Consider the following 12,491-nt stretch of genomic DNA (forward strand, 5'->3'; position numbering starts at 1 on the left):
TACAGAACCTGAACATACAGGCTATGAACAGACTACAAACATTGCTTCTAAACATATCCCCATATCTTTTAAAAGATTTGGTGCATTTCACATCAGTTCCACTATTCCATAGCCACTCAATCAGCAGAAAACTGGGTGTTGCACTAGTACGGACAGGCACAAGTGTGGCATGTATGTAACTGTAATGGGCACAATTCTGTACCCATGTTTCTGTCATTTCTATTTTACACTTACATGTGCATCATGTGCAGTCCCTAACTACAATAAACCAGCTTAATAGATCCAATAGACCAACTGCAACTTAAATTGCACTTATATTCCCCTTCTTCACTGAAAGTCCCTATTAAGGCTCCTCTCAACATGATTCACATTTATATCCCTTCCCAGTGATGCAAAACTAGACTCCCGGGTCTTGTCTCTACAAACTTTACAGCATGCGTGCCAGTGTGCCAGTCCCTACTCTAGGCTGATACAGCCATGTGATGCAGTCATTGTGATGCATACTGGGATGCCAGAAGTGTCAGTTGGCCCAACTGCCTTTATCTCAGATCTGCTCAGGTCTTCAGACAGGTTGAGTGCGTTTTTTCCGTGCGATTTTTTTGGCGAATTTAGAGCGACAGGCCTTTGGATTGCGTTTGTAGGAGTCTACTCCTTACAGAATTTATTAAATAACATCGCCTCCAAACACTGTGGGTTCATTTAATTCTGATTAAATACCCATAAGTGTTATTTAGTGCAGGGATTGACAAGGAGGACCAACAGTCAATCCCATCAAACTCTCCAGCAACATCATGGAGAGAAAAACTTCCTGCAGTATTATCATCATAAGCAGCAGTGATTTGGAAGGAAATAGACAGGTAGGTATTAAATATAAGAACCGTGGCGATGGCGAAGAGGAAAGGGAGAAAAAGAGGATGAATCTTTCCAGTAACATCAGGAAGAGAAAAAGCAGCAGCAGTAGCAAAACTGACAACAGCAGTGACTGGGGAGAGAACAGTGAAGAAAAGTTTAAAAAGGAAAGTTTAAAAACTAGGAACAACAGTGATAGTGAGGAGGAAAGGAAGAAAAAGAGGCAAAAACTCTCCAGTAACATCAGGAAGAGAAAAAGAAGCAGCAGTAGCAAAACTGACAACAGCAGCGATTGGGGAGAGAACAGTGGAGAAAAGGTTAAAAAGGAAAGTTTAAAAACTAGGAACAACAGTGATAGTGAGGAGGAAAGGAAGAAAAAGAGGCAAAAACTCTCCAGTGACATCAGCAGCAGCGCTGGTAAGTAAATTAAATTACAGATAATTAAACATTTCACCTTTTTTTGCCAGGCTTGGGTTTGCTGTTGAAGGGTTTGTGTCCTCTTTGTTTTTAGGAAAAGTACTTTTTCGATATTTTTCAATAAAATCTGCATGTGATTTTATGCTGCAATTGTGACCATTAACTTGAAAATCACTTTATAAAGGGAATTTAAAGTGGTCCATATCTTATGGTTTTTAATATACAGGGTTGCTGTATGAAAATGTAGGTCCCATATGCCCACCTGGCCATACCCCTGACCCACCCAACTCTGCCCCAAATCCACTCAAACCTCCTTTGTAGTAATTCCCTCTACTCTCTTGGCAATCCAGGCTGCTCTGTTTCATATGGGCCCCTGATTTCACTAAGTGACTCAAGTGATGAGAAATATGTTGGAGATACAGTATATATATATATATACAGTATATATATACAACAGGTGATTGCATGGGGTGACAAATGAAAGGCTCCATACACATATGTGTAATTAGATTAATGTGTTGACTGTACAGTTAAAGCACTGGTCTCATAGAAAAGCTTGGTGCTGATCAGTAATATGTAAGCCACAGATATCTTTTTGTCATTTGTGGGTTTAATAAAGTTAACTAAACTCTTTCAATAATTGTAATGCACCAGAAATCTTGGGGCAATTAAATTGCAATTAAATTTGAGGCCCAACACGACCAATGCAGCATGGTTAGAGTTCTAATAAAATATATATGTTAGTCTCATCTCTAGATACCATCCAACCCGCTTGTTACGCTCCTCTACTGACCTGCTCCTCAACTCCTCTCTCATTCCCTCCTCACACGCTCGCATTCAAGACTTTGCAAGGGCTGCCCCCCTTCTCTGGAATTCGCTCCCACAAACTGTCAGACTTTCTCCCAATCTCTCTGCCTTCAAGAGATCTCTAAAAACACATTTATTCAGAGAAGCTTACCCTAATCTACTTTCGCAATACCCTGTGCCACACCTCTCACAACTCTGGTCATGCCCATTCCCACACCTTGTGTCTCAACCATTTCTCCTTGTAGATTGTAAGCTCTTTTGGGCAGGGCTCTCTTCACCTCTTGTATCGGTAACTGATTGCTTTATATGTTACTCTGTATGTCCAATGTATGTAACCCACTTATTGTACAGCGCTGCGGAATATGTTGGCGCTTTATAAATAAATGTTAATGTAATGTAATGTAAAAGTACATTCCAACCCCAAATTCCCCCTGAAACAAGCTGACCTTCAGGGGTATCTAGAGAAGAAAATATGGATTATACACAAATATCACCCTAAATGGCCTTCAGTCTCATTCTCCCCACCAACTACTACCCCCCCTCCAGAGGGTCCAGCACTACCATAGTTTGGTAATCACTTTACAGTATTCCCTTACTATAAAAACATTCTCCACAGGAATCCCCAGCCCATAACCTGGAAACATTCGCCATTAATATGTAAGGTCTGAGGAGTAGGACCCTCTTCACCTCCTGTACAGGTGGGGATTTGTTTTAAATATGTGTCTGTTTGATGTATATAACTTTTTATTGCACAGTGCTACAGTTAATTATATTAAAGAATGCTCTTTGTGGATGTGATAGCAGCCAAGTGAGATTAATAAAATATCTCCCCCCCAGAAGAAGGATGCAGCCAGAAGAGGCCCTGTGTTCAGGCCAGGAGGCCCCCCGCTTTGGACATCACAAGCTACACATTCCATCGTGTACTAGGAAAGGGTACATTTGGCCAAGTAAGCTACAGCAACATTATTGTATATAAACACAAAAGTCAGACATATCTGTTTTTTTTTTTGTCTACAAAAAAGTCGTTAACCTTTTAATTCTTATCTCTGCCTTTCATAGGTCGTGTTGGCCTCCACACCTACCAACAATCACCAAGTGGCTATTAAGGTCATCCCGAAGAAGTCACGGATGGTGAACAGAGAGAGCATTCTACGGGAGGCACGGGTGCTAAGGGTTGCAGCTGGGCATCCATACCTGTGCCATATGCATGCAGCCTTTCAAACACAGGTACTGTATAATATATTGCCAGTCATGCCATGCAATTTATTTAAAAACTTTGCTCTCTTCCATAGGTCAGTCACACACTTCTACATAGTGTGCAGATGCCATTTAGACTTTTTAGTACTGGCATGAGTGGATGATGAGGGGGTTATTATGATGAAAAGTGGGCACAGTGATCTGCCATTTCTCATACTTTGGGGTTGGGAGAGGGGCTATTAGAAATTTGTTTCCAGCCCTCCCCCCAAGAACATAGAGTCTTACTCCCTATCTGCCCAGGTTGAGATCATGGACAAACCCAGTACAGGTATAGGACCCGTTATCCAGAATGCACGGGATCAAGGGTATTCTGGATAAGGGGTCTTTCCATAATTTGGATCTTCATACCTTAAGTCTACTAAAAAATTAATAAAACATTAATTAAACCCAACAGGATTGTTTTGCCTCCAATAAGGATTAATTATATCTTAGTTGGGATCAATTAAAAGATGCTGTTTTATTATTACAGAGAAAAGGGAAATCAGTTTTAAAATTCTGAATTATTTGATTAAAATGGAGTCTATGGGAGACGGGCTTTCCGTAATTCAGAGCTTTCTGGAAAACAGGTTTCCTGATAAGGGATCCCATACCTGTATCATTATGCCATAGGTGCAATGTGATCATTAACAGCTCTCTAGAGAAATATTTGAACGATATACAGCACAGGGGTAGGGAGCAAAAACAATACAGTCAATAGTATTCCGGTTTTATATATCTTTATGCTACCAGGGCCCAAGCACAGTTGCAGCTCCTATACGTATGCCCCTGTTTGTGCAATATGTACTTTGTTCTAAAGTAGCCATGTAGAAGTCTACATTAAACTGTTCAGTACTGAGTCATTCTCTTTCCCCTTTACCCTAAAACCAGAACTACGCATTCATCGCTATGGAGTTTGCCAGTAGAGGAAGCCTTAAGGATTTACTCACGAAGAAACACCACCTGAAAACCAGACAAGTGATGTAAGAAAATAGTACCTATGGCAGGCAGAAGGAACAATTAGCATTAAAGAAATATAATTACTTTGCTATAAATGATTATACCTATACACTTAAAGATGTTGGATATTCAGTATATATACTATATATACAGTATATATATATTATTATTACACACAATACAAACAAAATTGGATCTATTTCATACTGGCACAAGCACCAGCAGCAGTTGATTAGCCTGAGCAGTTTCCATAGACTGTTCATAGAAATTTGACTTACTTATAGTATTACTGCAGCTTGGTCTTCTATGTATTTATTGCACACAGGTTGGAATAATCCAGCTAGGACACTTGCAGGGAAGTGTTTGTAGCCCTTAAGGAAAGAAAAAGGCAAAAGTTATATATGCTCCTGAAATATGTTTGTGCAGTGGGTGGGTTTGGGGGTTGTGATTCACCTAAAGGATAAAATAATCACTTTGCTTAATTTCACCTGATTTCTCATATTTCTCATATTTTCTCAAATCTCAAATCATTCAGTGTAGTTTATGATATGTATTTAGTATAGGGGTAATAATATTATTCTTTCGTGAAAAGCTTCTACTCTGCGGAGATGGTGTGCGGCCTGCAGTATCTTCACTCTCGTGGAATTATCCATTCGTAAGTTAAATCCTGTTTTGAATTCTCCAATTTAAACAAAATGCCAAGAGAAAAGATTCCCTAAGAGTTCTTACACACTGGCATTGATATGATATATGTGTTAGTGAAATGCTTTCAATGCCTGTGTGTTTGAGCACCATGATGAATATGCTACTCATGGGACCTGTACTTATGGTGTTTGGGTTCATTATAGACACAGGAAAAATGCTGCATAAAAGTCTTATGGAAATTGCATGCTACATCAATATGTTTTCATGCAGCTGCAGTATTTTGTGTAAGTTTTATAAGAAACTGCTAGGAGGAGGAAGTTTCCTTTAATGCTTCAAAATTTCCTATAGCAGGTAACATAACAGAAATGTGGGTTATTTTATTATATGTCTAAACTATTTCTCTACGGTGCAGTGATCTCAAACCAGACAACATCCTGGTAAGTAGCGAGGGTCACATCAAGATTGCAGACTTCGGCCTGGCAGCAGAAAACATCTTTGGCAATGACACAATCTGTGTCCATAGAGGAACCATGAAGTACATGGCTCCAGAGGTAAGGGAGTTTAAGCTCTTTGCAATATCTGTTCCGAGGACTCCACTAGACTAGATTTTAATGGTATTTGTGAATGTAAAATGGGTACTACGCATTTTTACTGTTGGCTCCCATGGGCTGAGAACTAGGTATACTGGCCTAATATATTAGCACTAGGTTGAGTATGATGATGGTGCATGAACATATTATAGGAAAACTGCTTTGGAAATGTTTAGCTGTTTGTTAAGTAATCTACCTTTCCCTCAAGGTGCTAGAAGACCAGCAATATAATGCGGCGGTGGACTGGTGGGCATTTGGCATCATCCTGTGCCAAATGGCCACTGGCAGGTACCCATTTAATGACAAAAATGGGGTTGCAAAATTGAGACACTCCATCCTTGAGGATAGACCCAAAGTTCCAGTCTGGACTCCCTCCAAAGTAGTCACTCTCCTTAAAAAGGTGAGTTTGAGCAATTATTTTATCTCTCTAATACATCTCTATAACAAATGTACCCATCTCCCTTGATGATATACCCTTGATGAAGATACATTACGGCATTAGTTTACATTACCTGTGAGTTTTCTTTTACCCAGTAATGTTTACTCTCATATGAACCAGAGGTTTTCTAGTACTTGGATAATAGAAACCACATGCTACCATATGCAAACTCAAAGAAACAATTCGTACCAAGACAGCAATAACAATGTAAATGGATAAGTGCAGCACTCAGCAGAATATATGTGTATTCTATTTTGTTGCTCTGTATTCAGTGTCAAGTTGCTGGTTGTGTCCTATTTACACATTTTCTAGATGTAAGGAAAATTAGACAGTAAGAAGGGTCTAAGGTAAATTGGAACCCTATTCTCTCTCTTGCATCGCATATTCTATAAAGAATTGCACTTCATACTTTTATAATAAATTGCTACTGGATATTGCTATGCTACATGATGGAGGTCATTGCAATATATATAGTTTTAATCATTGATGTACAACTAATTTCTACAATGTTTAAACAATTGTCTTTCTTATAACCAGCTCCTGAGGAAGAAGGCTTCCAGTCGTTATGGTATCAACGGAAACATCAGGCAATGCGTCTTTTTTGATTCAATTGACTGGGAAGCACTGGAAAACAGGAGATTGTCACCACCATTCCAGCTAGAAGCTGTAAGTACATTACTGCAGGGATAGTGGAAAACTACTGTAAACACTCATTATCAGTACTTCCACTTCTTCTCTGCTAGTATGTTTGTAAATATAAAATATGGTTCACTTACTGCACAGATTAATACTGTATTACCTGTAAATTTATCTTTGCAGAAATGACCAGGGCCAGAGCCCTAGTACAGTGACATCTATAGGCTTTGATAATTCTTTCTATATACCAAATACTTATATTGTTAACTATTCTTTGCTTAAAATGGGGCTTCTCATAGAAATTTGACAAGTGTTTTTTTTTTCATAGTTGCAGCAACCGGCTAGGAATAATGAAGGGAACAACTTATTTTTGCATGAGAGTGCACCAAGAGGAGTTAACATCATTGAAGGGTTTTCCTATCAGAGTCCCAGCTGGCAGGAGTGACTCAGTGCAGCTAAGCGATGATGCACAATATCCTTTTTTTGCATGCACAGTGTACCATCAAATGTCAATCAACATCTGCATCCTTTCCCCAAGGCCCCGCCTATTCCATCATTCCTATTCCATCATTCCTATTCCATCATCTGCCTCCTAACTTCTGCTCTGTCTCCAGCTTACACCATCTAACTAGGCCATCACCTTAAACATCTGTCTGGCTATGCCATCTGTTAAACTGGCCCTGCTGTTTCTATCTGCCCTTACTGTCTAGTCCAACTCAGTGGGTCACCTGCTTCACCTGGCTAAACTACCTCAGGATTTTCTTTCTGGTATTTTACCATAACAACTTTAATCTGTGTCATTTACTCCATCAAACATCACCTTCTGCAATTGACACAGATTACCCCTTAACATACTGTTGCCCCTTCACCAAGGTGTATCTGTCTGTGCCATCTAAGATGCGCTACCATCAAATCCAACTAATATAACAGATTACTGTCCTTCTTTGTATCCACTTTGAGAGTAACATCTACTTAACCAACTTATCTGTTTACTCTCTAAGGCTGTTTATGTCTGTTTTATCTATACCATCTTTAATCTGTGTCATCAATTTTATTAATAAATGCTACCATATTTTCCATCTGCAATTAACATCTATTCCTCTATTCCATAACATCGGCACCTTCTACCATCTGATCCATCTGCCATTTACATCAGCTGCTCAGGAACCATGCCATCTGCTCTACCTGTTCTAGTCAAAGCAGCCAATAACATCTAGTCAAAGCAGCCAATAACATCTATGTGGCTGAAATTTTCAAAAAATCCCCTTTTCCCACAGCATATATTTCATTCTATCCCTTATCCTTACTTAATATACCACCTCTCTGCCTAAAATCATATTCCACCACCACACTTAATTTGCCACTACTCAATTCTAGACTTACATACCTCTTCCATTTCTCACTACATCATAATAATATTGCAACTTCCCCAAAACCAACTTGCTTCCACTACACCAGTCATATATATATATATATCACATACCCCCCCTCAATAAACAATACAAGGTTACATCTCTCTCATCACAACGTTGATTCAGGGATTCGTCCGATTGCCATTTTGGAATCAGGAAGGAATTTTTTCCCTGTCTGAGGCAAATTGGCTATAGCTTCAGAAGGGTTTTTCGCCTTCCTTTGAATCAACTATAATAAGCCATCATCTTTTCCTCCATTTATAATAAACACCTCTCCCCGTCACAGCTAATATCTTTTTCAAATTTAAAATAAATAAGTTATAAAAATTATAAATAAATTTAAAATAAAGTCTTTAATTGCCCCTCTTAAAAAATGCAATGAGTATGGTGTGTTTCATTTAGGAAAATTAGACATGAAAGTGTGCATGTGTTTTTGTGAGTGTTTACGGATGGAGTGAATGTGATGAGTGACAAGTAGTAAGTATTAAATGTATAGAAGGTTATTTGTAATTTAAGCAAGTCGGCCTCTTCAAGATTTAAGCCCATACAAAAAAATGTAAAAATGACTTAGGGCAACAACACGCAGGGCATTTTTCCACCTGTGTTAAATCACAGAAGTACTTTTCCATTGCTGACAAAAATTGAAGAGGGTATGTATACCCGACAATGCACACTGACATTCATGTGGCAATTTACACTGCCAGCAATGTAAAGGCATTTCATAGTATTTTGCTCTAAACATTGTGGATATGTTATGATGCAAATTGAACTGACTGGGAAATAAAATAAATTTTTAGGGATCCTCAGGATGACCTATGAGAAATGCCATTTAGAGTGGGTTATGGATACTAGGCTTTCTGGTGGGTGCTATAAGGCACACTCTGCCAGTGACTGCACCTCCTGCTACTGAGCATATAGAAGAGAAAGCTCTAGATCTAGTGCAGTATCTCTGTATCCTTTGTGTAATGAATATAAATAATTACCTGTTCCAGGTTGTATCCAATTTCTTCTCTTCACTCTTAGTAACCTGGTGTAGTGCTGTGCTGGTCCATTTTTCGCCTTCTCTATTTTGGTCACATAATCATGTGTACATCTCAGCCAGCCCTGGTATAGTTCCAGACATGCCAAATAGAGAAGACTCACCTATATATAAAGAAAAAGATCAGCCACACTTTTTTGCTGCCTGGTCAGTGGTAGTTGTTAAAGGACAAGGAAAGGCGAAGTCACTTGGGGGTGCCAAAATGTTAGGCACCCCTAAGTGACTTTAATCGCCTACCTTTTACCCCGGGCTGGTGCCCCTGTTGGGAGAAAACAGCACCAGCCCGGGGTACCTGGAGCTAGTGCTTCCTTCTACCTGGTTCGCGAGCGTGCGCATGCGCAGTAGAGTGAAAAGCTGAACTTTAACAGAGAAGTCGGCTTTTCATTCTACTCCGCATGCGCCTACCACATAGTCGCAGCTAAACGAAGCCGGAAGGAGGAAGCGCTCGCTACAGGTACCCCGGGCTGGTGCGGTTTTCTCCTAACAGGGGCACCAGCCCGGGGTACAAGGTAAGCGATTAAAGTCACTTGGGGGTGCCTAACATTTTGGCACCCCCAAGTGACTTCGCCTTTCCTTGTCCTTTAAACACAAGGCTATCTTTGGCCTTTGTGTTCATTGCCTTGTGCCTGACGCTGAGGAAAGCAAAAAGGCTTATTAAAAGATCCATATGCACTAAAACATACTTATATAGTTATGTATTTTGCTCACAATGCAGTTTTACCCCTAAATTCCAGTGTAATTGTGGGCTTCCATAAAACAGCATGTTTTTAGGCTAATGTCAGTTGTATGTGTATGTGCCACACACACTCCTCCTTAAAGGGGGTGTTCATTTCTCCCTTAGGTTTGTCCTGCAATGCACAAGTTGTAAGGAATCTGTATGAAAATGGGCATAGATCCACCAGTAGAGGGATCTCTACAACCCCTTTAAGCAAGTGAAAGAATAAAGAGTTTTTGAAAATACTGTATATGCAACAATAGGAAACAGAGGTAACAATAGAGGAAACAGACCCCGTAGTCTGGGCCTCCTGCTTCCTCTATTGTTATACCACTGGCTAGAGTCCAGCACCCACAATGTACTGCATGTTCTGTGATTAACAACCCTTTAAGACAAATGCACGTTACTGTGGGAATTCAAGTCTTCTGATGAGCCCCAAGAAGGGTGAAACCGATCTGTAGTTGGGAATCTGATCAGCTTTTATCCTGGCTTATGCGTTAAAAACCCAGTGGGTAAGCTTTAGCCTATAGGATAAACCCATGTAAATGGGACTTTTCTAAGAGCCTAAAGGAATTTGTTCCCAGAATCCCTTTTTGACTTACAACCCCTTACTAACTTCAAAGACATTTTTCTTGTGCTACTTTGGTTTCTTAACTACGACAACTAATTGTTGGGCAACAGAAAAAGGCATAGCTCAATTCACTACTGGGAAGAAGCTAAAGCATATTTACTGAAAATAATAAAAAAGTATAATTCAGTAGCCACAATACCATATATTTTACCTGCCGAAGTTGAAAAACATACTGATTACAAACCAATAGAACTCAGTTTTATTTTCAATGCAATGTGCTGTGTTAGGTTCAGTTTATCAGTCTCTTTCCCTTTTACTTTGTTTTTTTTTTCTTTAAGATGCAGATTTATCAAAATGCGAGTTTAGAGCTTAATACATAAAAACTCACCCACGTTCTATTCATTTCTATGGGATTTTTTAGTGTATTTATCAAATGGTGAGTTCTAACTTTCACCCATTGATAAATGCACTTCTAAAAACCCCATAGGAATGAATAGAACGTGGGTGAGTTTTTATGTATTAAGCTCTAAACTCACATTTTGATAAATCTGCCCATTAGTGTTTGAGCTCATTAGGAGGTAACACATATAGGCAACCTAGGATTCTGCAGACTATGAAGACTATGACAGAGAGAGTTCAGGAGTAGACACATAGTGCATCTAGTAGCTAGGATATTTAGCTAGAAATCCTAAAAAAAAATAGCAGTTGTAGAGTGACCCCCAATGAGAATAATAATGAGTATATAGTCACTGCTATAGGCATTTTCTCAGGCACCAGACAAGCTTATACACTTCAGTGAATCCTATTTCTTGCAATTAGTCCTTGTAATCAAATCACAGCAGCAGTATCCTGTAATGTTAGTGTCCCAAAAGTCCTCTACATCATTGAGATTGACTTTAACAAGTGGAAGAATATTGTTTTCAGCCAGTTGTTAAATGAAATGATTAATTTTGTGTGAAACTCCTTTTTACACTCAGAGACCCCCTGGGGCCCACATGGTTAAATCTAATTGCGCTATACTAATTTAGAATCTATGACTATGCATTTCTGCTTGGTTACCACTCTGACTTTCAGTAAAGAAAACTCCATTTGCTTTCAGAGAAAAATCTGTAAGTGCAAAATGATGACACAAATAATGTCTTAATCATACAAACAATAGTCATAATGAGTGATTATGATAGATTACTGTATATGTGAACACTGCAATCAAGAGCTTTCTGTCTCTGCTCTCAGTGGAACCAAAATAACAGAAGTTTCTGTTTGGTTCCACACCTGAAATTAGCAAAGATGTTAGCCTAGATTGGAAATCTACCAGTGTTCTACTGTACTTTAGCAAAGTGCAACAAAAAGTTAAAGAAACTCTAGCAGAATACAGTAGTATAACAGTCTAACATGTTTGGCAATGGATAAATATTTCCTTTTAAATGGGAGATCAGTAAGCTCAAAAAAATAGTTTTTATTTTTTTTTTACAGATTACAATAAGTGACTTTCCCGGCATGCTGTGTGTCCTTTTCAAACCATATTAAAGGAGAAGGATAGTTGTTCTGGCATTTTATTGCCAATAGATTAGCCACATTAGTGCCATTTAGAACACTATATTTATTCTGCAGAAAGCTTTATCATACCTAGTAAAGAGTAAGAGCCCTATATGCTCCCTCCAATCGCAGCTGCCATTTTAGCTTAGTCTTGTTAGCTTCCTGCTGCAGTTATAGTCTTTGGAAGCTCAGATCACACATTTCTAAGGGTGGGGGAAGTGAGTTCTTATGCATTCTTATGGGAGGGGGAGCAGGAGAAGGGGGGGGGAGGAGAGAACTGAGTAGACTTGTGCCTCAAACCTGAAAGAGCCCTAAAAGAGAGGAAGTCTAATACCGAAGAACATGTTTATGTAGCCCACTTTTGTGACAGTGCTGCTACTGCTGATACTTTTGGCGCTAACAGGAGCCCTGAGCCCCCGCTTACTTGGGGGAACAGATATTACTTTACTTGATGGTGTGCCTCCACCCAGGATAGGGGCAGATTAAACTGTAACTCCCCTCCCTGGGAACTTGATACTGTACTGCAATCTCTGGTCAGGGACCCCCAGCACCTTGCCCCTTCCCTTTGGGGTAGTTGCTTACCAGGCAGTGAGGATCCTCTTTGGATGAAGAGACCAGGACACTGGAATGACCCTTAACCAG

At 39.5% G+C, this 12,491-nt stretch overlaps 1 protein-coding gene across 1 annotated transcript; it reads left to right on the plus strand.

The window, feature by feature from the left end:
* Positions 1–791: 791 nt before the first annotated feature.
* LOC101733987 (protein kinase C delta type-like) lies at positions 792–8,370 on the plus strand. The gene is made up of 9 exons (XM_004914837.4): positions 792–1,266; positions 2,911–3,020; positions 3,133–3,300; positions 4,198–4,289; positions 4,859–4,921; positions 5,324–5,462; positions 5,710–5,901; positions 6,478–6,606; positions 6,905–8,370. The coding sequence occupies exons 1-9, from the start codon at positions 792–794 to the stop codon at positions 7,019–7,021; spliced, it is 1,485 nt and encodes a 494-aa protein (XP_004914894.2). The 3' UTR covers positions 7,022–8,370.
* Positions 8,371–12,491: the final 4,121 nt, after the last annotated feature.

Source organism: Xenopus tropicalis, chromosome 5, assembly GCF_000004195.4.
Source record: "Xenopus tropicalis strain Nigerian chromosome 5, UCB_Xtro_10.0, whole genome shotgun sequence".
Taxonomy (NCBI): Eukaryota; Metazoa; Chordata; class Amphibia; order Anura; family Pipidae; genus Xenopus; species Xenopus tropicalis.

Bases quoted from the DNA above. Each gene is read 5' to 3' on its own strand.
- LOC101733987 (XM_004914837.4), top strand. From the start codon at position 792: ATGGAGAGAAAAACTTCCTGCAGTATTATCATCATAAGCAGCAGTGAT. The intron at 1,267-2,910 runs GTAAGTAAATTA...TCTCCCCCCCAG, and splicing joins TGACATCAGCAGCAGCGCTG to AAGAAGGATGCAGCCAGAAG. The intron at 5,902-6,477 runs GTGAGTTTGAGC...TCTTATAACCAG, and splicing joins TAGTCACTCTCCTTAAAAAG to CTCCTGAGGAAGAAGGCTTC.